The sequence below is a fragment of the Anolis sagrei genome, chromosome 5 (genome assembly GCF_037176765.1).
Source record: "Anolis sagrei isolate rAnoSag1 chromosome 5, rAnoSag1.mat, whole genome shotgun sequence".
In the NCBI taxonomy this organism is placed as follows: Eukaryota; Metazoa; Chordata; class Lepidosauria; order Squamata; family Dactyloidae; genus Anolis; species Anolis sagrei.
The window spans coordinates 3700249-3723581 of NC_090025.1; the positions used below are offsets into that span (position 1 = coordinate 3700249).

General features: G+C 48.9%; 1 protein-coding gene across 2 annotated transcripts in view; it reads right to left on the reverse strand.

Moving 5' to 3' along the window:
- LOXL3 (lysyl oxidase like 3) overlaps window positions 1-23333 on the reverse strand; it is a 52895-nt gene that overhangs the window by 25476 nt on the left and 4086 nt on the right. For both annotated transcript variants that reach the window (XM_067468449.1, XM_067468450.1), the window contains exons 2-4: window positions 14786-15126; window positions 10656-10819; window positions 6125-6336 (exon numbers count right to left, since the gene is read on the reverse strand). In XM_067468449.1, coding sequence (XP_067324550.1) covers window positions 6125-6336; window positions 10656-10819; window positions 14786-15107 — 698 coding nt within the window. In that variant the 5' untranslated portion in view covers window positions 15108-15126. The remainder of the gene's footprint in view (window positions 1-6124; window positions 6337-10655; window positions 10820-14785; window positions 15127-23333) is intronic.

Below are 23333 nucleotides of genomic sequence, written 5' to 3' on the forward strand. Positions count from 1 at the left end.
TCTCGAGCCAGGCCTCATCGTCCCCCATTCTGTATCTTTGCATTTCGTTTTTCCTGCCAAAGTGGAGTATCTTGCATTTGTCCCTGTTGAACTTCATTTTGTTAGTTTTGGCCATTCATCTCTCTAATCTGTCAAGATCGTTTTGAATTCTGCTCCCAAGAATTCTGAGGCTCTTGGCTGTGGCCTGCCCCCTCCCATCCTATTCATGCCCCTTGGACCTCTCTTTGCCCCCTTGCCAGAGAGGGGCCTCCTCTGTTATGAGCATCCTGGGGTTCCCTTTTGGGGGGAAACGCAAGAAGGGCTGGGAGGGGGGCTGCTCTTTGATCCAAGGGCCAATTAAGCTCTGGACACAGCCATTGCTCCCTCCCTGCAAAGGCTCAGCTCCCAAGGGGCAGGGGCTGGGGAGCAATGGGTTAGGGCAGTGGTTCTCAACCTTCCTAATGCCGTGACCCCTTAATCCAGTCCCTCATGTGGTGGTGACCCCCAACCAGAACATTGTGTTTGTTGCTACTTCATAACAGTCATTTTACTACTGCTATAAATCACAATGTAAATATCAGATATGCAAGATGTATTTTCATTCACTGGACCAAACTGGGCACAAATACCCAATGCACCTACATGTAAATGCTAGTGGGGTTGGGGGAGGATTGATTTTGGAATTTGGGAGTTGTAGTTGCTGGGATTTATAGTTCACCTATAATCAAAGAGCATTCTGAACTGCACCAGCAATTGATTTGAACCTAATTTGCCACACAGAACTCCCATGACCAACGGAAAACACCGGAAGGGTTTGGTGGGCATTGACCTTGAGTTTGGGAGTTGTTGTTCACCTACATTCAGAGAGCACTGTGGACTCAAACAATGATGGATCTGGACCAAACTTGGTGCAAATACACAATATGCCCCAATGTGAATACCGGTGGAGTTTGGGGAAAATAGACCTTGACATTTGGGAGTTCTAATTGCTGGGATTTATAGTGCACCTACAATCAAAGAGCATTCTGAACTCCACCAACGATGGAATTGAACCAAACTTGGCACACAGAACTCCCATGACCAACGGAAAACACCGGAAGGGTTTGGTGGGTATTGACCTTGATTTTGGGAGTTGTAGTTCACCTATATCCAGAGAGCACTGTGGACTCAAGCAATGGTGGATCTGGACTGAACTTGGCACAAATACTCAATATGCGCAAATGTGAACACTGGTGGAGCCTGGGGAAAATAGACCTTGACTTTTGGGAGTTGTAGTTGCTGGGATTTACAGTTCATTACAATCAAAGAACATTCTGAACTCCACCAACGATAGAATTGGGTCAAACCTCCCACATGGAATCCCCATGACCATCAGAAAATGCTGTGTTTTCTGATGGTCTTTGGCGACCCCTCTGACACCCCTTTGCGACCCCCTCAGGGGTCCCGACCCCCAGGTTGAGAAACACTGGGTTAGGGGGTTTCAAGCGAATGGGAAAGTCTTTTGGGAGGAGCAGCACGGTTGAGATTGTACTCGTACGCATTGCTTCCGGGGGACAAAAACGTTCAGGTCTCTTTTTCAGGGAGAAAAAATTGGATTAAATATTAATAATAACAATAACACTATGTAACACTCCTTCTGGGCCAGAGAAGCAGAAGGTGCAAAGGGAAGAATGTCCTGCCTCAGGGGAGCATGCTTGCCCCATCCATGTTTAGCATTTACACAAATGACCAGCGACTTCCAGAAGGGACAGGGAGTTTCATCTACGCTGACGATCGTGCCATCACCACCCAAGCAGGGAGGTTTGAAATGGTGGAACAGAAACTCTCTGTAGTTTTAGGTGCTCTTGCTGCCTATTACAGGAAAAACCAGCTGATTCCCAATCCATCTAAAACACAGACGTGTGCTTTTCACCTTCAGAACAGACAAGCATCTTGAGCTCTGAGGATCACCTAGGGAGGAATCCCACTGGAGCATTGCAGCGCATCCAAATACCTGGGAGTCACTCTGGACCATGCTCTGACCTACAAGAAGCACTGCCTGAATATCAAGCAAAAAGTGGGTGCTAGAAACAATATCATACGAAAGCTGACGGGCACAACCTGGGGATCACAACCAAACATCACGATTGTGGAAAAGAAAAAAAATCTGGATTATTGATGTCGCCATTCCGGGTGAGAGTCGCATTGAGGAAAAACAACAGGAAAAACTCAGCAATTATCAGGACCTCAAAATCGAATGGCAAAGGCTCTGGCATAAACCAGTCCAGGTGGTCCCAGTGGTGATGGGCACACTGGGTGCCATGCGAAAAGATCTCAGCCGGCATTTGGAAACAATAAACATGGACAAAATCACGATCTGTCAACTGCAAAAGGCCACCTGACTTGGATCTGCACGCATTATTCGGAAATACATCACACAGTCCTAGACGCTTGGGAAGGGGTCGAATTGTGATGTTGTGATACGAAATCCAGCATAGAGATCTCATTTGCTGTGACATACTGTGGTTTTGTGTAAGTAAAATAATAATAATAATAATAATCTATATAAATAAAAATGTAATGTTAGTTTGTGGGATTAACAGAACTCAAAAACCACTGGATGAATTGACACCAAATTTGGACACAAGACACCTAACAGCTTAATGTATGTCCTTCACTCAAAAAAATTTGATTTTGTCACTTGGGAGTTGTAGTTGCTGAGATTTATAGTTCACCTACAATCAAAGAGCATTCTAAACCCCACCAACGATAGAATTGAGCCAAACCTCCCACACAGAATCCCCATGTGGGCCACAGCAATGTGTGGGAGGGGACGGCTAATAATAATAATAATAATAATAATAATAATAATAATAATGTCAGCAGTTTGCACATTGAATAACATGTCTGCCTACAAACGTCAAACTCCTGTGGGACTTCTGAATTCAGACTGACAGAGTTTTGGAGCACAATACTTCTGACCTCATGATTGTTGGGGGAAAAACAAGCGTGGATTGTTGATGTTGCAATCCCAGGCGACAGAATTGACGAGAAGCAACTGGAAAAGCTGACACAATATGAGGATTTAAAGATTGAACTGCAAAGACTCTGTCACAAGCCAGTCAAGGAGGTCCGGGTGGTGTTTGGCACACTGGGTGCAGTGCCTAAAGACCTTGGCCTGCACTTGAAAACAATTACCATCCGTCAGCTGCAGGAAGCCCACTCCCACCCTTCCAAGCAAGCTGCTGAAGCCAAGCCCCTTCCCCTGGTACCCTTTTCCCAAATGAACCTCATGCCCTCCAGACCAATGGGGCCGGCCCATTGGTGAGACAGCTAGCCATCCCTTTGGATGGAGGCATGAAGTGAGAAAGGGTGAGCATGCATGTGGGGCCAGTTTGGGGATGAGGTTCTCTGTCTCCTGCATCCTATGGTTGGATTCATAGCCAACAAATCCAGCCGGATGAGGCACGAGGGATCAATCCAGCCAAACGGGGGGGGGGGGGGGGGGGGGGGGCTCAGCCCGATCTTGGGGATGCGGGCAGGAGCGTGGCCGGGCCTTGGTGGCTACGGTGCCAGCTGAGAGTTGCCCAGGGCAACCGCCTGGACCGTTGGCCGGCCCGTTACCTCTTGGGGGGCTTTGGGGGCAGCGGGCGCCTCCTCCTCCTGTCCTTGCTCGGGCCTCGGGGGGCCGCCTTGGCCGCTCGCTTGAATCGCCTGCGAAGGAAAGGCAACAGCCTCTTCAGGGCAGAGTTTTGGTGATGGTGATGGTGGTGGTGAGCAACCGGGAACGATGGGCTTTGCCATTAATGACCCTGCTCACTTGAGTTTCCAAATCTTGCACCGACTGAGGCACCGGACACACTCCTTTCCAAGACGGCTTGCTCACTTCAGGACAACTTTGCTAAGCATGCACTCCAAGCCCACTCACTCCTCACCCCTCCACATCAACATCGTTTCATAGAATCATAGAATAACAGACTTGGAAGAGACCACATGGGCCATGTAGTCCAACCCCCTGCCAGGCAGGAAAACCATCCTCAAAGCACCCCTGACAGATGGTCATCCATCCTCTGTTTAAAAGCTTACAAGGAAGGAGCTTCCACCAGACTCCGAGGCAGAGAGTTCCACTCCTGAACAGCTTGTACACTCAGGAAGTTCTTCCTAATGTTCCTTGTGCCGTCACACCCAGACGCCTTAAAAATAAAACTGCGATGTGCTGCTCTCTCTCTTCGTTAGACCACACCTGGAATATTGTGTGCAATTCTGGGCACAACAATTCAAGAGAGATATTGACAAGCTGGAATGTGTCCAGAGGAGGGCGACTCAAATGATCAAGGGTCTGGAGAACAAGCCCTATGAGGAGCGGCTTAGGGAACTGGGCATGTTTAGCCTGAAGAAGAGAAGGATGAGAGGAGATATGATAGCCATGTATAAATATGTGAGAGGAAGCCACAGGGAGGAGGGACCAAGCTTGTTTTCTGCTTCCTTGGAGACTAGGACGCAATGGAACAATGGCTTCAAACTACAAGAGAGGAGATTCCATCTGAACATGAGAAAGAACTTCCTGACTGTGAGAGCCGTTCAGCAGTGGAACTCTCTGCCCCGGAGTGTGGTGGAGGCTCCTTCTTTGGAAGCTTTTAAGCAGAGGCTGGATGGCCATCTGTCAGGGGTGATTTGAATGCAATATTCCTGCTTCTTGGCAGAATGGGGTTGGACTGGATGGCCCATGAGGTCTCTTCCAACTCTAGGATTCTAGGATTCTATGATTCTTTGTCTGAGCGGACCGCTGGGATCTTTCTTTGGAAGCTCAAATTTTCTCAGTAACTGAGTCCACTTCAGGTATGGAACCCCAAACAAAGTATTTGTTTCCAAAGTCCCTGCAGACTTGGCACAGCTTATCAAAGTTACAAACAGTCAAAAGCATAGAGATGAGTTTTCCCTTCCTCCAAAAGGTAAAAAGAATTCTGGAATCCCTTACCTTAACCCTGAGCTCCAATGGTCAGAAAAAAGCCGTTTTTTCCCTATCTATTGCTCAAAGTTAGCTTTGGAGGCAAAGGCTCAATACTATCTATCTAACTCAATAGTTATTTCTCAATAAACTCAATACTTTCTCAATAGCTTCTCTATTGGAATCATAGAATCAAAGAGTTGGAAGAGGCCTCCTGGGCCATCCAGTCCAACCCCATTTTGCCAAGAAGCAGGAATATTGCATTCAAATCACCCCTGACAGATGGCCATCCAGCCTCTGTTTAAAAGCTTCCAAAGAAGGAGCCTCCACCACACTCCGGGGCAGAGAGTTCCACTGCTGAACGGCTCTCACAGTCAGGAAGTTCTTCCTAATGTTCAGTTGGAATCTCCTCTCTTCTAGTTTGAAACCATTGCTCCATTGTGTCCTAGTCTCCAGCTTGCTCCCTCCTCCTCCCTGTGGCTTCCTCTCACATATTTATACATGGCTATCATGTCTCCTCTCAGCCTTCGCTTCTTCAGGCTAAACATTCCCAGCTCCTTAAGCCACTCCTCATAGGGCTTATTCTCCAGACTCTTGATCATTTGAGTCGCCTTCCTCTGGACACATTCCAGCTTAGAGTCAATATCTCTCTTCAATTGTGGTGCCCAGAACTGGACACAATATTCCAGGTAAAGTGGTCTAACCAAAGCGGAATAGAGCATGGGGAGCAGGACTTCCCTAGATCTAGACACTATTAATCTATCTATCTATAATTTCTCTATAAACTCAATAGCTATCTTCTATAACTCAATAAGCTATAACTCAACATTAATAGCTCAATAGTACTTGCAATGGTTTCTCAGAGCTACCCTGATCTGGTCACCAGCACATCTGAATTCTTCCTTTCGACTGAAAAGGCAGGGGAAGATTCTAAAATGGAGATCCTTTCCCTGGGAGAAAGGGCGGGCTCTAAACTCAAAGAGCGGCTCTCTAGGCCAATAGCTGCCAAGGGTCTGCAGATTGGTTTTCCCGCCTCTGAAACGGCTACCCTTTTAGGTCTTTGCAATGCTGCAGCAGCCCTGAGAGAAATGCAAGGGGAAGACACTCAAAGCAACTAAAAAGGTAATGAAAACCAGACTCCCCCCCCCCCCCCCAAATTACTCCCACATACCCACTCTGGCTCTCCACACTGCCACATCTGCGCATCCCCCGACTCACTTATAGAAGTTGCGGTTGACCTTCTTCTCCGCCGGGAAACCCAGCATGCCGCAGACGACACGGCTGTTCCGGCTGCCCCAGTTCTCGTCGCAGATCTGGGCCCAGGCATTGCGGTGGCGCACCTCCACGATGCCTTCGGCCACTGGGAGCGGGCGCTTGGCGTGCGACACCACTGGGCGCAGGCGCACCTCCTCCAGCTGGTTCTGTTCCGTCTGCAGGGAGGGAAGGAGAGGGTAATGATCAAACCTGTTGGAATTCAAATTCACAGTCTCAAGTCCTCATCCAAGTCCTAACCAGGGCTGACCCCACTTGAGATCTGGTGCTTTAAGCGTATTTAAGCCAACCCTGCCATTAGCACGGCGGGTTAAACTGCCAGCTGCAGAAAATCTTGCCAATCAGAAGACTGGCAGTTCAAGCCGTGAGTCGGGGTGAGCTCCTGCCGTCAGCCCTAGCTTCTGCTTATCTAGCGATTCAAAAACAGGCATGTGAGTAGATTAAGACATGCTGGCAATTCGATCAGGAAGGCGTCTAAGGACAACAGGCTCTGTTGGAATTCATCCTGTGATTGTGTTTCAGGATCAGGATGCTTTGGATGTGGGAAGTGATGCCAATGAATTTCAAGATGGCAATGGTTTGGCCAATGATACTGATGCCGAGAAGGACCAGGAGACCCCTGTGCAAAGTGTGAAAATGTCCTTGAAGGGTGTGGGGATGATGGTGTACTCCTTGAATTGCTACCAGAGAGTTCACAGGATTTGGGGCTTGAAAACAACTGGGGACCTGGGCCAGTTGCAAAACTTAATGAGCAAATAGATAGGAGGCAGGAGATTGGTCAAAACAGGCTGATCGAACAGTGCCTTTGGCGGTCTGCCAGAATCCAATAGAAAAAGATAAGAGAATCTCAATTAAAACAAAACCAATTTCTGAGTGCTGGGGATAGCTTAACGAGGGGATAAAAGTTCTAAGTATGGGAAATATAGTCAGATGAAGCATCATTTGGAATCAAGGGACGTTCTCATTCTTGTTCATGGAAGCCTTGCTGGGAAGATTCTTGTCTAAGTATTTCTTGTTTCGCGATTTGGATTCTTGGATTGTATGAATGCCTATTCATGCCTTGGATTAATGTTTCCTGGTTTGCTGAATTATATTAGAGAAGTGTGGACTTTGTTGTTATGGACTTTGCTGAACTTTACCCTAGTCTATTTTTGCTCCTGCTTATCTTCTTAACTAATTGGATTTACCTATTTCTTTAAAGTGCTTTTTACTTGCTGCTTTTTAACTATCTTCAATAAAGGGTTGTTTTCCAATCAATGGAGGACCAGGAGACCTCTGTGCAAAGTGTAGTTTCCTATGAGAATGTCCCTGAAGGGTGTGGGGATGATGGTGTACTCCCTGAATTGCTACCAGAGGGTTCCCAGGATTTGGGGCTTGAAAACAACTCGGCACCTGGCCCAGATGCAAAACTTAATGAGCAAATAGATAGGAGGCAGGAGATTAGTCAAAGCAGGCAGACTGAACAGTGCCTTTGGTGGTCTGCCAGAATCTGACAAACAGTGAGTCTGCAAAAAGTGAACTGCGAAGTAGCGAGGGAACAATGTATACAGGGGCCAAGACTGCCTCTGATCCAGTGGCTCAAGACCCAGTAAGGGCCTAATTTTGAAAGAATCACAATGGAAACTGAGTGGGTTGCACAGCCTCCTCTATTGCTTGGTCCTGATCCTACCACAAGTTTGCCGTACTACGATTCCAAACTGGGCCAGTCCTTTCATTCTGGGAGAGACAGGAGTTGAAGCAGCAGCCAATGTGAATTCAATTACAACTGGAGGTTTGCATCACCTCTCTTGGGAGGGAAACACAATACCTGGGGTCTGGCTGTGGGCTGTGAGGAAGGGGCTTCCCTTGCTGCCCCCGGCCTGGCCTTTCCCTGGGAAGCAATGCTGCAGAGCCCGGCCTGGGGCCCCCGCCCATCATCTTCCCAGCCAGCCGGCCAGTTGGCCGTGCGTGCTCTTTGGGGAGATGGCTGGCCTGCAGCTGGCTTGGGAAGGGGGGGGCACTTCCTCCTGCCGCAGAGTCAGGCCGCCCACAACATTCCTTCCTTCCCTCCGTCATCCGAGGAAGGCTTCCAGCCTCTTTCCAGACTCGGGAAAATCTGCGCGGCTTCCTTGTAAACAAGCCCGCTTCCCAAACGGGGGCTGTGTTGGGGGGGCCCAATTTGCTTCTCATGTTTGTGGAAAGGCGGTTGGCCGTCGCAGAGGATGGATGGATGCCTGTGGAACTGAGTCGCTCAAGGAAAATCTTCAGCAGCAGCGGGTAGAATGATCTCATTAGGCTGCTAATTGCTGCTCTTGCGGATGACGCTTAGTCAACCATAAATGGGCTCAAGGGTTCTTTGCATGAGGCATCGTTAACCTGTGGAATTCAGTGCCACAGGAGAAGGCGGTGGTGGGATTCGAAAGAGAATAATCCTACCAGCTGCCCAACAAATGCACACACACACACACAAATACAAGGCAGGTGAGGGGCTCACCTGAACCAGAGAGCCCTTCTTCCCCGCACCAAAGAGAAATGAGCCGTGTGTAAACCTAATAAAAGCACTAGAGTCAGGACCGGGAGAGTCCTCTAGTCCAGGGCTTTGTAAACAGTGGGTCCTGACTCCAAATGGGGTCCTCTTAGCCCAGTGTTGGGGTCTTGAAAATTTGGCAACTTTCTGACTGCCAGCCATTTGCACCAATCGACTAATAACAGCACAGAGTGTTTACACTGCGGAGGTCTTTAACTCTGAACATGTTTTAATGGTTTTTAACTGGGATTTTTTAAAAAATAATGTTTATATTTAGTCCCGTTTTAATGTTTGCATATTTGCATATTTTAAATTGTATGCTGATGCTTTTATATTAAACTGCTTTTAGTTGCTGAAGGCTTTCATGGCCAGAATCACTGGGTTGCTGTGAGTTTTTCACGCTGTAAGGCCATAAGAAGAAGGAGGAGGGGGGAGAGGAAGAGGAGGAAGAAGAGGAGGAGAGAAGAAGAGGAAGAGGAGGAGAGGAAGAAGAAGAGGAGGAAGAGAGGAGGAGGAGGAGGAGGAGGAGGAGGAGGAGAGGAAGAAGAAGAGGAGGAGGGGGAGAGGAAGAAGAGGAGGAAGAGGGAGAGGAAGAAGAATGAAGAGGAGGAGGAGAGAAGAGGAGGAGGAGGAGAGGAAGAAGAAGAGGAGGAAGAGGGAGAGGAGGAGGAGGAGAGGAAGAAGAAGGAAGAGGAGGAGGAGAGAAGAAGAGGAGGAGGAGAGGAAAAAGAAGAGGGGGAGGGAGAGGAAGAAGAAGAGGAGGAAGAGGGAGAGGAGGAGATGAAGAAGAAGAGGAGGAGGGGGAGAGGAAGAAGAAGAGGAGGAGGGGGAGAGGAAGAAGAGGAAGAAGAGGAGGAGGAGAGAAGAAGAGGAAGAGGAGGAGAGGAAGAAGAAGAGGAGGAGGGGGAGAGGAAGAAGAAGAGGAGTAGGAGAGGAAGAAGAGGAGGAGGAAGAGGGAGAGGAAGAGGAGGAGGAGGAGAGGAAGAAGAAGAGGAGGAGGAGAGGAAGAAGAAGAGGAGGAAGAGGGAGAGGAAGAAGAAGGAAGAGGAGGAGGAGAGAAGAGGTGGAGGAGGAGAGGAAAAAGAAGATAAGGAGGGAGAGGAAGAGGAAGAAGAAGAGGAGGAGGACAAGGAGGAGGAGGAGAGGAAGAGGAAGAAGAAGAAGAGGAGAGAAGAAGAGGAGGAGGATAGGAAAAAGGAGGAGGGAGAGGAAGGGGAAGAAGAAGAGGAGGAGGAGGAGAGGAAGAGGAAGAGGAGGAGGAAGAAGAAAAACTGCACTCCAAACCAGAGCTAAGAGCTGGCACAGGAAAACCTTGCATGGGCAGTTCCTTGACAAAATTGAAGGAAAAGTTGAAGAGGAGAAGACCTGGTAATGGCTCATGAATGGAACCCTGAAGAAGGAGACAGAAGAAGGCCTGATTCTTGCAGCCCAGGAGTAAGCCATCAGAACAAATACAATTAAGGCCAGGATCAAAAAATCAGAAGAAGAACTCAGACTGTGCAAGGAAGCAGATGAAACCATGGACCATCTCCTCAGCTGCTGCAAGAAAATTGCACAGACGGACTACAAACAGAGGTACAACTCTGTGGCGCAAATGATTCACTGGAGAAGTGTGCCAAGAGGAAGGTGCATCAAGCCAACCCCGACCAGGACCGCCTTCCGTCTGGAAACCAATGCCCTCACTGCGGGAGAAGATGCAGATCAAGAAGAGGGCTCCACAGTCACCTACGGACCCACCAACAGAACCTCAGACTATGAGGCATCGCCTAAGTAAGTCCTACTGATACAGTCTAGAATCACATTGGCTTTTCAACCTGCCTCATCACCCTGTTGGCTCATGTTCAACTTGCGATCTCTGAAGACTCCCAGATCCTCGAAAAGGCCAACATTCCTCCTGTATAAAGCACCAAGAGCATCCCAGCCCAGGAGACCAGCCTCAGACCCTCTCCCTTCCCCGCATGTGGACCCCACCTCAATGACGTTGGAGTCCACGAAGCCAGTGATGCGCTCATCCTTGCAGATCACTCCAGCGTCTTCCTCGTGCGAGCAGTCGCTATTTCCCCAGCCGCGCGAAGGGCAATCCGCAACGCTCTTCTCACTTCCTCCGCAGTTGAGGTTGTCCAACCAGATGCGCCCTGCGGAGCCACAAAGAGCCATAGATCAAGATCAGGGAGGGAAACGGGTGGGAGAAGGTGCTGATGCAAAGGAACTCCAGCTCTCAATAAGAAATGCACTTTGCACATGCTTTAAAACTCCTGAACCTGTTCTTAGAATCAAAGAGTTGGAAGAGACCTCATGGGCCATCCAGTCCAACCCCCTTCTGCCAAAAAGCAGGAATATTGCATTCAAATCACCCTTGACAGATGGCCATCCAGCCTCTGTTTAAAAGCTTCCAAAGAAGGAGCCTCCACCACACTCCGGGGCAAAGAGTTCCACTGCTGAACGGCTCTCCCAGTCAGGAAGTTCTTCCTCATGTTCAGATGGAATCTCCTTTCTTGTAGTTTGAAGCCATCTTCAGACAGTATTCCTCACAATGTATTGTCGGAGGCTTTCATGGCTGGAATCACTGTGTTGTTGTAGGTTTTTGTGCTATATTGCCATGTATTAGAAGCATTCTCTCCTGACATTTCACCTGCATCTATGGCAAGCATCCTCAGAGGATGTGAGTTTCTCCCTTCTCCCTTCTTCTTCTTCTTCCCTTTCTCCATCTCCATCACCATCTCCATCTCCATCTTTCTCCTCCTTTCTCCATCTCCACCTTCACAACCTCTGAGGATGCTTGCCATAGATACAGGCAAAATGTCAGGAGAGAATGCTTCTAGAACATGACTATATAGCCCAAAAAACCTACAACAACCCAGTATTCCTCACAGCTGACCTCTGGGAAGGCTGGAGAGAGGGAGTGTTTTCTGCTGCCCTAGAGACTAGGATGTAATGGAGCCATGGCTTCAAACTTCAGGAGATTCCACCTGAACATGAGGAAGAACTTCCTGACGGTGAGAGAGAACTGTTCAGCAGTGGAACTCTCTGCTTTCCCTGAAGTGTGGTGGAGGCTCCTTCTTTGAAGGCTTTCAAACAGAGGCTGGATGGCCATCTGTAGGGGGTGCTTTGAAGGTGATTTTCCTGCTTCTTAATAAGAAGGGGTTGGACTGGATGGCCTACCAGGTCTCTTCCAACTCTAGGATTCTAGGATTCTTTGAGTGCTGCCCATGCCAAGTTGGCCTCCACACAGCTCCAGAAGACAGGAGCAGAATTCAAAACGGTTTCAACAGATTAGAGAGATGATGGGCCAAAACTAACACAATGAAGTTCAATAGGGACAAATGGAAGATACTCCACTTACGCAGAAAAAAACAAAATGCAAAGATACAGAATGGGGGACAATGCCTGGCTTGAGAGCAGTACATATGAAAAATGTCTTGGAGTCCTCGTGGACAACAAGATAAACATGAGCCAGGAATGTGATGCGGCGGCAAAAAAAGCCAATGGGATTTTGGCCTGCATCAATAGGAGCATAGTGTCTAGATCTAAGGAAGTCATGCTCCCCATGCTCTATTCTGCCTTGGTCAGACCACACCTGGAATATTGTGTCCAATTCTGGGCACCACAATTGAAGGGAGATGTTGACAAGCTGGAATGTGTCCAGAGGAGGGCGACTCAAATGATCAAGGGTCTGGAGAACAAGCCCTATGAGGAGCGGCTTAAGGAGCTGGGCATGTTTAGCCTGAAGAAGAGAAGGCTAAGAGGAGACATGATAGCCATGTATAAATATGTGAGAGGAAGCCACAGGGAGGAGGAGGGATACTTGGACACAATTATTATTTATTATTTATTTCTTGCACTTCTACCCCGCCCTTCTCAGCCCCAAGGCGGGGGGGGGGAGGGGCGGACTCAGGGTGGCTTACAAAAGGCACAATTAGATGCCAGCACACAACAAGGTAAAAATAAACGTATGTAAACAGTGATTAAAACAATTAAAACAGTCCGTTATACATCACACATCAAAACAACACGTCATCAAAATCCATAAAACCAATCTAATGCTCAGCGTTTGCCAACTCAGAGTTCATAAATTCAATTCCACACGGTCAAGTCCATCAGTTGTCATCACTAGTCCTTTGTCTGTCTGCCAGATTACCCAAAGGCCTGGTCCCAAATCCATGTTTTTAATTTCCTTCTAAATGAGAGGAGGAATGATGTTGACCTAATTTTCCCAGGGAGCGAATTCCACAGGTGAGGGGCCACCACCGAGAAGGCCCTGCTCCTCGTCCCCACCAACCTCACTTGTGATAGAGGTGGGGCCGAGAGCAGGGCCTCTCCAGAAGATCGTAAACTCCAAGGTGGGACGTAGAAGGAGATACAGTATGCTGGGCCGGAACCGTATAGGGTTTTGTAGGTCAAAACCAGCACTTTGAATTGTGCTCGGAACTGGATCGGCAGCCAATGGAGCTGACACAACAGGGGGGTGGTATGCTCCCTGTATGACGCTCCGGTGAGTAATCTGGCCGCCGCCTGCTGGACTAATTGAAGTTTCCGAACAGTCTTCAAAGGCAACCCCACGTAGAGCGCGTTGCAGTAATCTATTCGGGATGTAACAAGAGCGTGGACCACCGTGGCCAAGTCCGACTTCCCAAGGTACGGGCGCAGCTGGTGCACAAGTTTTAATTGTGCGAAAGCTCTCCCGGCCACCGCCGAAACCTGGGCTTCCAGGCTCAGCAATGAGTCCAGGATCCCTCCCAAACTGCGAACCTGCGTCTTCAGGGGGAGTGGAACCCTGTGCCCTGTTCGGCCTTACGACTGACCAGTAGGACCTCTGTCTTGTCTGGATTCAGTTTCAATTTGTGAGCTCTCATCCAGTCCGACACAGCGGCCAAGCACCGGTTCAAGGGCTGGACACCCTCCTGGGTGACAGGTGGGAAGGAGTGACAGATCTGGACATCATCTGCATAGAGATAACATCACATTCTGAAACTCCGGATGATCTCCCCCAGCGGCTTCATGTAGATGTTAAACAACATCGGGGACAAGATTGATCCCTGTGGGACTCCACACAACAACGGCTGTGGGGCCAAACAGGAGTCACCCAGTAACACCTTCTGGGACCGTCCCTCGAGAAAGGACCAGAGCCACTGCAAGGCAGTTCCCCCAAGTCCCATATCTGTGAGGCGTCCCAAAAGGATACCGTGGTGAACAGTATCGAAGGCCGCTGAGAGGTCCAGCAGAACTAACAGGGACACACTCCCCCTGTCCAGTTCCTGGCGAAGATCATCTACCAAGGCGACCAAGGCTGTCTCAGTTCCATGTCCCGGCCTAAAGCCAGACTGTGCCGGATCATTTGAAGCCAATGGAGGAATGGCTTCAAACTACAAGAGAGGAGATTCCATCCAAACATTAGGAAGAACTTCCTGACTGTAAGAGCTGTTCAGCAGTGGAACTCTCTGCCCTGGAGTGTGGTGGAGGCCCTTTCTTTGGAAGCTTTTAAACAGAAGTTGGATGGCCACCTGTCGGTTGTGCTTTGAATGCGATTTTCCCGCTTCTCGGCAGGGGGTTGGACTGGATGGTCCATGAGGTCTCTTCCAACTCTAGGATTCTATTATACTAATTATAGAGTTGGAAGAGACTATCTAGTCCAATACTGGCACAATCAAAGCACCCCCAACAGAAAGCCATCCAGCCTTTATTTAGAAGCTTCCAAAGAAGGAGCCTCCACACTCTGAGGCAGAGAGTTCCACTGCTGAACAGCTTGTATAGTCAGGAAGTTCTTCCTTATGTTCAGGTGGAATCTACTCTCCTGTCAAAGATGTTGGACAGAACTGGACCCAGGATCAGACCCTCTTTATGGTACCCAAATAGTCACTTCTTTCCAGGATAGAGAAGAGAACCCATTAGGGTGAAGCACCCTTTGAGTTCAGTATCTTAACCAATAACAGATCCACTTAATAGCCAAATGTGGACCACATTTGACCAGTTTGCTTGCAAGAAGGTCATGGGGAACCTTCACTTCACTTCACTTTATTTCTTAATTAGTCGCTCTCCACCTTGTCAAATCAAGATATGATACATCCACAGCATTCCCTGCATCTACCAAGCTTGCAACTCACCAACTCCTTTGCCGTATTTGGCGCTGTGGGCCCATCCGGTGGCCCCCGTGAAGCCCAGGTGGCGGCACAGGACTTCGGCATTGGCCAAGGAGAAGTCGTCATCGCAGATGGTGCCCCACTCCTGGCGGTAGAAGACCTCGATACGGCCCTCGTTGTGCTTGCGGGGATAGCCGGCCAGGCGGAACTGCAGCTTGGGGGCGGGGGTGGCCCCTCCGGGGGTGGTCTGCCTTGGAGGGGAGGGGGTGCTCCGTTGGGCCGCCAGCCCCACCCACAGCCAGGCCCCCCAAAGCACGCCCAGCAGCGCCCAACACCGCCGACCCATCCTCTCCTGCTGCCTGGACCTGTGGGGAGAAAGAGGAGGGTCAAGGTGGGTGGGGGTCCCACATGAGCCCCTCCCCAGGTGAAGCCCTCCTTGAGGAATCTGTCAGGGTGGGGATACTGCCCTACTGCTCCCCTATGGAACTTGAACCAACAACTGAATGAAAAACTATAGGAGACATTCTCCTTCTGTGCTATAGGGAGTGTCCTAACCTACTGTATCTGCATGTGGTTTGGTAACTCCACAGGGGCAGATAGGAAGGCCCTCTAAAGCAATGGTTCTCAATCTATGGGTCCCCAAATGTTTTGGCCTTCAACTCCTAACAGCTGGTAAACTGGCTGGGATTTCTGGGAGTTGTAGGACAAAACACCTGGGGTCCCACAGGTTGAGAACCACTGCTCTAAAGCAACGTTTCTCAACTTGGGGGTCAGGACACAAATTTTTGATGGTCTTAGGAACCCCTTGTTGTATGTCAACCTGTTCAGCCTGTGATTGTTTCTGATGGCCATGGGCCTGGGTCTCTTGGCAGTGGGAATGAGGGTTTTCCTGGGCCTGAGTTAAGCTCAGACGAGAGGCCCGAGCTGTCTCAGGAAGATTCACAAGGCCACATTCCTGGGAGAGGCCCTTCACGGTCTTTCTCAGAGCAACTATCTGAAGATGACTTGTCAGGTGCAGAAGTTAATGAGAGTCAAGTTAATGAGAGTGTAGATAGAAAGCAGGGCTTTTGTAAACAGCAACAGAGTGCTCAGGCATGAAGAAGATCAGTTTGTTTACAGGAAAAGAGAGATAAGAAACCTTTCTCTGGTGGTAAGGTCAAGAGAAATGCTTTCCTTTTGGTTTTGGGATCTGGAAAAGCCTTATATTGATTCATGAGAAAGAGTTGCCTCAGTTGAGTCAATGTTGGAATTTGATGACGGTCTTGCTCTCAAGTGTTCTTAGTTTCATGTACCAAGTTTTTGCCAAGCACCTGAGTTGTAAATTGGATTTTTCATGCTGCCTTGTTTCATGGATTATTGTTCTCTTCTTCAGGTTTAGCCTGAAGAAGAGAAGGCTGAAAGGAGATATGATAGCCATGTATAAATATATGAGAGGAAGCCACAGGGAGGAGGAGGGAGCAAGCTTGTTTTCTGCTTCCTTGGAGACTAGGACGTGAAACAATGGCTTCAAACTACAAGAAAGGAGATTCCATCTGAACATGAGGAAGAACTTCCTGACTGTGAGAGCCGTTCAGCAGTGGAACTCTCTGCCCCGGAGTGTGGTGGAGGCTCCTTCTTTGGAAGCTTTTAAACAGAGGCTGGATGGCCATCTGTCAGGGGTGATTTGAATGCAATATTCCTGCTTCTTGGCAGAATGGGGTTGGACTGGATGGCCCATGTGGTCTCTTCCAACTCTAGGATTCTAGGATTCTATGGATCACATTTTGCCCTGGACTATCCTTTGTTTTGGGAACTTTACTATTTTTTTTTATTTTGTTTTTTGCTAATTTTGCTGCTTTATCTACATATAGTTAACTATTTTAAATATGTTGACTGGGCTTAGTCACCATGTAAGCCGTCCCAAGTGCCTCCAAGGAGATGGAGGCGGGATACAAATTATTATTATTATTATTATTATTATTATTATTATTATTATTATTTGAAACACAACAAGATGAGTCCACAGCAAGCAAGATCACTCTGCTAGCTCTTGTATTGGATCACACATTGGACACTTCCCAAGGGCCTAGGATTGTGTGACGTATCAGCAAATAATGCGTGCAGATCCCAGTAAGGTGGCCTTTTGCAGCTGGCAGGGGGTAATTTTGTCAATGCCGATTGTGTTTAAGTGCAGGCCACGGACTTGAGGCACTGCACGCAGTGTGCCGATTACCACTGAGATCCCCTTGACTGGCTTGTGCCAGTCTTTGCAGTTTGATCTTTCAGAATGCTTCTGAAGCATGGCCAGACAACCATTTTTACTGTTTTGCTTACATACCTCCTTCAATAAACTGCTTGCTGATTTTACTGCTCTGGTGTGGTGTTTAAGGACAGAGGTGTTCCTGCTCTGAGATCCAGCAATCCCTGTCAATGCCAGGTAAGGGGAGCTCATGGCTTTGGCTATTGGAGATGCCTGGTGCGGATCCTGCCCCTCTTTTGAGCAGACACAGCAAACCAGAAGGGGAGGCTGTGCTCTTTGCACAGCCCCAAGGCTGGCCCACCTTACAAGCCTGTCGAATGTGGCTGAAGCCATCCGTTTAACATTTGAGAGACTTTAGAGCCTTCTCCATGGGCTCTAAAGTGGCACTGACTTCTCCGCCTTCTCCAGAAAAAAACGAAATGGAAAGAGACAGAATGGGGGACGATGATGCCTGGCTCGAGAGCAGGATGTGTGAAAAAGATCTTGGAGTCCTCGTGGGGAGGAAGATGAACATGAGCCAACAATGTGATGTGGCGGCAAAAGAAGTCAATGAGATTTTGGCCTGCGTCAATAGGTGCCTAGTGTCTAGATCTAGGGAAGTCCTGCTCCCCATGCTCTATTCCGCTCTGCTTAGACCACAAGTGGAATATTGTGTCCAATTCTGGGCACCACAATTCAAGAGATATTGACAAGCTGGAATGTGTCCAGAGGAGGGCGACTCAAATGATCAAGGGTCTGGAGAATAAGCCCTACGAGGAGCGGCTTAAGGAGATGGGCATGTTTAGCCTGAAGAAGAGAAGGCTGAGAGGAGACATGATAGCCATGTATAAATATGTGAGAGGAAGTCATAGGGAGGAGGGAGCTGTCCTGGAGACTAGGACGCAATAGAACAGTGGCTTCAAACTACAAGAGAGGAGATTCCACCTGAACATGAGGAACAACTTCCTGACTGTGAGAGCCGTTCAGCAGTGGAACTCTCTGCCCCGGAGTGTGGTGGAGGCTCCTTCTTTGGAGGCTTTTAAACAGAGGCTGGATGGCCATCTGTTAGGGGTGCTTTGAATGCAATATTCCTGCTTCTTGGCAGAATGGGGTTGGACTGGATGAGGGCCCAGGAGGTCTCTTCCAACTCTAGGATTCTATGGATCACATTTTGCCCTGAAGCTCATGGACTATCCTTTGTTTTAGGAACTTTACTATTTTTATTTATTTATTTATTTATTTATTTATGCTAATTTTGCTGCTTTATCTACATATAGTTAACTATTTTAAATATGTTGACTGGGCTTAGTCACCATGTAAGCCGTCCCAAGTGCCTCCAAGGAGATGGAGGCGGGATACAAATTATTATTATTATTATTATTATTATTATTATTATTATTACTATTTGAAACACAACAAGATGAGTCCACAGCAAACAAGATCACTCTGCTAGCTCTTGTATTAGATCACACGTCGAACGCTTCCCAAGTGTCTAGGACTGTGTGACGTATCGGTGAATAATGCATGCAGATCCCAGTAAGGTGGTCTTCTACAGCTGGCAGGTGGTAATTTTGTCAGCACCGATTGTGTTTAAATACAGGCCAAGGTCTTTAGGCACTGCACTCAGTGTGCCCATCACCACTGGGACCCCTTTGACTGGCTTGTTCCAGAGTCTTTGCAGTTCGATCTTTAAATCCTCATATCGTGTCAGCTTTTCCAGTTGTTTCTCTTCAATCCTGCTGTAACCTGGGATTGCAACATCCACAATCCATACTTAACACGATTGTGAGGTCAGGAGTATTATGCTCCAAAACTCTATCTGTCTGAATTCGGAAGTCCCAGAGGGATTTGTGGCACAAGTTCCAATGAATCATCGGAGCAAGGGTGTTGTGCCTTTGCTTGGAGTCTGTCTTTGCGATCTTCTTGCAGCAGCTGAGGATGGGATCTATTGTTTCACCTGCTTCCTTGCAGAGTCTACATTTGGGATCTGTTGTCGACTTTTCAATTCTGGCTTGGATGGCATTTTTAAAATTATTGGATAATACTGTTTTGAACTACACTGTTTTTACCATTTTTACTGTTTTGCTTACATACCTCCTTCAATAAACTGCTTGCTGATTTTACTACCATGGTGTGGTGTTTAGAATCATAGAATCCGAGAGTTGGAAGCGACCTCCTGGGCCATCCAGTCCAACCCCATTCTGCCAAGAAGCAGGAATATTGCATTCAAAGCACCCCTGACAGATGGCCATCCAGCCTCTGTTTAAAAGCTTCCAAAGAAGGAGCCTCCACCACACTCCGGGGCAGAGAGTTCCACTGCTGAACGGCTCTCACAGTCAGGATGTTCTTCCTCATGTTCAGATGGAATCTCCTCTCTTGTAGTTTGAAGCCATTGTTCCATTGCGTCCTAGTCTCCAGGGAAGCAGAAAACAAGCTTGCTCCCTCCTCCTCCCTGTGGCTTCCTCTCACATATTTATCCATGGCTCTCATCATGCCTCCTCTCAGCCTTCTCTTCTTCAGGCTAAACATGCCCAGCTCCTTAAGCTGCTCCTCATAGGGCTTGTTCTCCAGACCCTTGATCATTTGAGTCGCCCTCCTCTGGACACATTCCTGCCAGTTTAAGGACAGAGGTGTTCCTGCTCTGGGATCCAGCAATCCCTGTCAATGCCAGGTAAGGGGAGCTCATGGCTTTGGCATTGGAGATGCCTGGTGCGGATCCTGCCCCTCTTTTGAGCAGACACAGCAACCCAGAAGGGGAGGCTGCGCTCTTTGCACAGACCCAAGGCTGGCCCACCTCACAAGCCTGTCCAATGTGGCTGAAGCCATCCGTTTAACATTTGAGCCACTTGAGAGCCTCCTCCTCCATGGGCTCTAAAGTGGCACTCTGACTTCTCCACCTTCTCCAGAAAAAAACGAAATGCAAAGATACAGAATGGGGGACGGTGAGGCCTGGCTCAAGAGCAGGACGTGTGAAAAAGATCTTGGAGTCCTTGCGGACAGCAAGTTAAACATGAGCCAACAATGTGATGTGGCGGCAAAAAAAGCCAATGGGATTTTGGCCTGCATCAAGAGGAGCATAGTGTCTAGATCCAGAGAAGTCATGCTCCCCATGTTATATTCTGCTTTGGTTAGACCACACCTGGAACATTGTGTCCAATTCTGGGCACCACAATTGAAGGGAAATATTGACAAGCTGGAATGTGTCCAGAGGAGGGCGACTCAAATGATCAAGGATCTGGAGAACAAGCCCTATGAGGAGCGGCTTAAGGAGCTGGGCATGTTTAGCCTGAAGAAGAGAAGGCTGAGATGAGATACGATAGCCATGCATAAATATGTGAGAGGAAGCCACGGGGAGGAGGAGGGAGCAAGCTTGTTTTCTGCTTCCTTGGAGACGCAAGGGAACAATGTCTTCAAACTACAAGAGAGGAGATTCCATCTGAACATGAGGAAGAATCTCCAAAGAAGGAGCCTCCACCACACTCCAGGGCAGAGAGTTCCACTGCTGAACGGCTCTCACAGTCAGGAAGTTCTTCCTCATGTTCAGATGGAATCTACAAGAAAGAAGATTAGGAAGAACTTCCTGACTGTGGAGCCGTTCAGCAGTGGAGCTCTCTGCCTCGGAGTGTGGTAGAGGCTCCTTCTTTGGAAGCTTTTAAGCAGAGGCTGGATGGCCATTTGTCAGGGGTGATTTGAATGCAATATTCCTGCTTCTTGGCAGAATGGGGTTGGACTGGATGATGGCCCAGGAGGTTTCTTCCAACTCTTTGATTCTATGATTCTATGACTGTGAGAGTTGTTCAGCAGTGGAACTCTCTGCCCTGGAGTGTGGTGGAGGCTCCTTCTTTGGAAGCTTTTAAGCAGAGGCTGGATGGCCATCTGTCAGGGGTGATTTGAATGCAATATTCCTGCTTCTTGGCAGAATGGGGTTGGACTGGATGATGGCCCAGGAGGTCTCTTCCAACTCTTTGATTCTAGGATTCTATGATTCCAGACTCAACTCGGGTGCTGCCCATCAGGAACGGACTGCCCAGCTGGCACCCCAGCAGCGCATCCGAGCCAAGGAAGGTCCTTTGAGTGGCCAGCCTTAGCAAGCGTCATGGAGGAGGAGGCCCAGCCTTGGCCCCCAATGACCTCTTGAAAGGGAACAGAAAGTCCGCCTGCAGCCCAAAGCCAGGGAGGCTTGCCAAGGAGACGGACGCTCCCGCCCAAACGCCTCCCAGTAGACTAACAGTTTTGCAAAGGAGGGGAAAGGGCTTGCTCCCCTTCCTCGGGACCCCATGCATCCCTCTGACCGGTGCCAGGACCTTCGGTGACCCCCAAGCAGGCCAACCCATGCCCTCTCTCCTCCCAAGTCTCTTCTTTGGGAAGAAGACGCAGACCAAATGGAGCTTCAGAAGACATGTTTGTGTTTATGGAAGGAGGAGGACGTTTTAGTTGTGGGTGGGTTGAGTGGGGCAGAGTTTCGTAATGCAAGCGGTCAAGGCAAGGAGCAAAGAGGGAGTCCTCCAAAGGAAATGGCCTGGGAGGGAGAGAGAGAGGCATTTGCAGACGGTGCATGCTCAAAACCCCATTCCAGAGTCAAATGGTGCCTCTTACATAAATGGCAAAATCAAAGTTGCCTTTAGGCGGTCCAAAAAAAGGGGGAATTGACCCATGGAGTGTATAATACATAACACAAAGAGGTCCAGATGGCCACGACAGCGTCCAACCCCAAAGCAGCGAACACAGGAATCCCCAGTGGGCACTCAAGGCGGATGACAACATCTAAAGAGGCAAAAGATCCTTCATGCCACGTTGCCCAACTCCAACATTAAGTCAGGGAGGTGGGGTGCTATTATTGGGTTGCTATGACTTTTCCAGGCTGTCTGGCCATGTTCCAGAAGCATTCCCTCCTGATGTTTTGCCCACATTTATGGCAGGCATCCTCAGAGGTTGCTATGACTTTTCCAGGCTGTCTGGCCATGTTCCAGAAGCATTCTCTCCTGATGTTTTGCCCACATCTATGGCAGGGATCCTCAGAGGTTGCTATGACTTTTCTGGGCTGTCTGGACAGGCTCCAGAAGCATTCTCTCCTGATGTTTCGCCCACATCCATGGCAGGCATCCTCAGAAGTTGCTATGACTTTTCCAGGCTGTCTGGCCATGCTCCAGAAGCATTCCCTCCTGACGTTTCACCCACATCTATGGCAGGCATCCTCAGAGGTTGCTATGACTTTTCCAGGCTGTCTGGCCATGCTCCAGAAGCATTCTCTCCTGACGTTTCGCCCACATCTATGGCAGGCATCCTCAGAGGTTGCTATGACTTTTCCAGGCTGTCTGGCCATGCTCCAGAAGCATTCTATCCTGACGTTTTGCCCACATCCATGGCAGGCATCCTCAGAGGTTGCTATGACTTTTCCAGGCTGTCTGGCCATGCTCCAGAAGCATTCTCTCCTGACGTTTCGCCCACATCTATGGCAGGCATCCTCAGAGATTGCTATGACTTTTCCAGGCTGTGTGGCCATGTTCCAGAAGCATTCTCTCCTGACGTTTCGCCCACATCCATGGCAGGCATCCTCAGAAGTTGCTATGACTTTTCCAGGCTGTCTGGCCATATTCCCGAAGCATTCTCTCCTGACGTTTCACCCACATCTATGGCAGGCATCCTCAGAGGTTGCTATGACTTTTCCAGGCTGTCTGGCCATGCTCCAGAAGCATTCTATCCTGACGTTTTGCCCACATCCATGGCAGGCATCCTCAGAAGTTGCTATGACTTTTCCAGGCTGTCTGGCCATGCTCCAGAAGCATTCTCTCCTGACGTTTCGCCCACATCTATGGCAGGCATCCTCAGAGATTGCTATGACTTTTCCAGGCTGTGTGGCCATGTTCCAGAAGCATTCTCTCCTGACGTTTCGCCCACATCCATGGCAGGCATCCTCAGAAGTTGCTATGACTTTTCCAGGCTGTCTGGCCATGCTCCAGAAGCATTCTCTCCTGACGTTTTGCCCACATCTATGGCAGGCATCCTCAGAGATTGCTATGACTTTTCCAGACTGTCTGGCCATGCTCCAGAAGCATTCTATCCTGACGTTTCGCCCACATCCATGGCAGGCATCCTCAGAAGTTGCTATGACTTTTCCAGGCTGTCTGGCCATGCTCCAGAAGCATTCTCTCCTGACGTTTCGCCCACATCTATGGCAGGCATCCTCAGAGGTGGCAATGACTTTTCCAGACTGTCTGGCCATATTCCAGAAGCATTCTCTCCTGACGTTTCGCCCACATCCATGGCAGGCATCCTCAGAAGTTGCTATGACTTTTCCAGGCTGTCTGGCCATATTCCTGAAGCATTCTCTCCTGAGGTTTCGCCCACATCTAT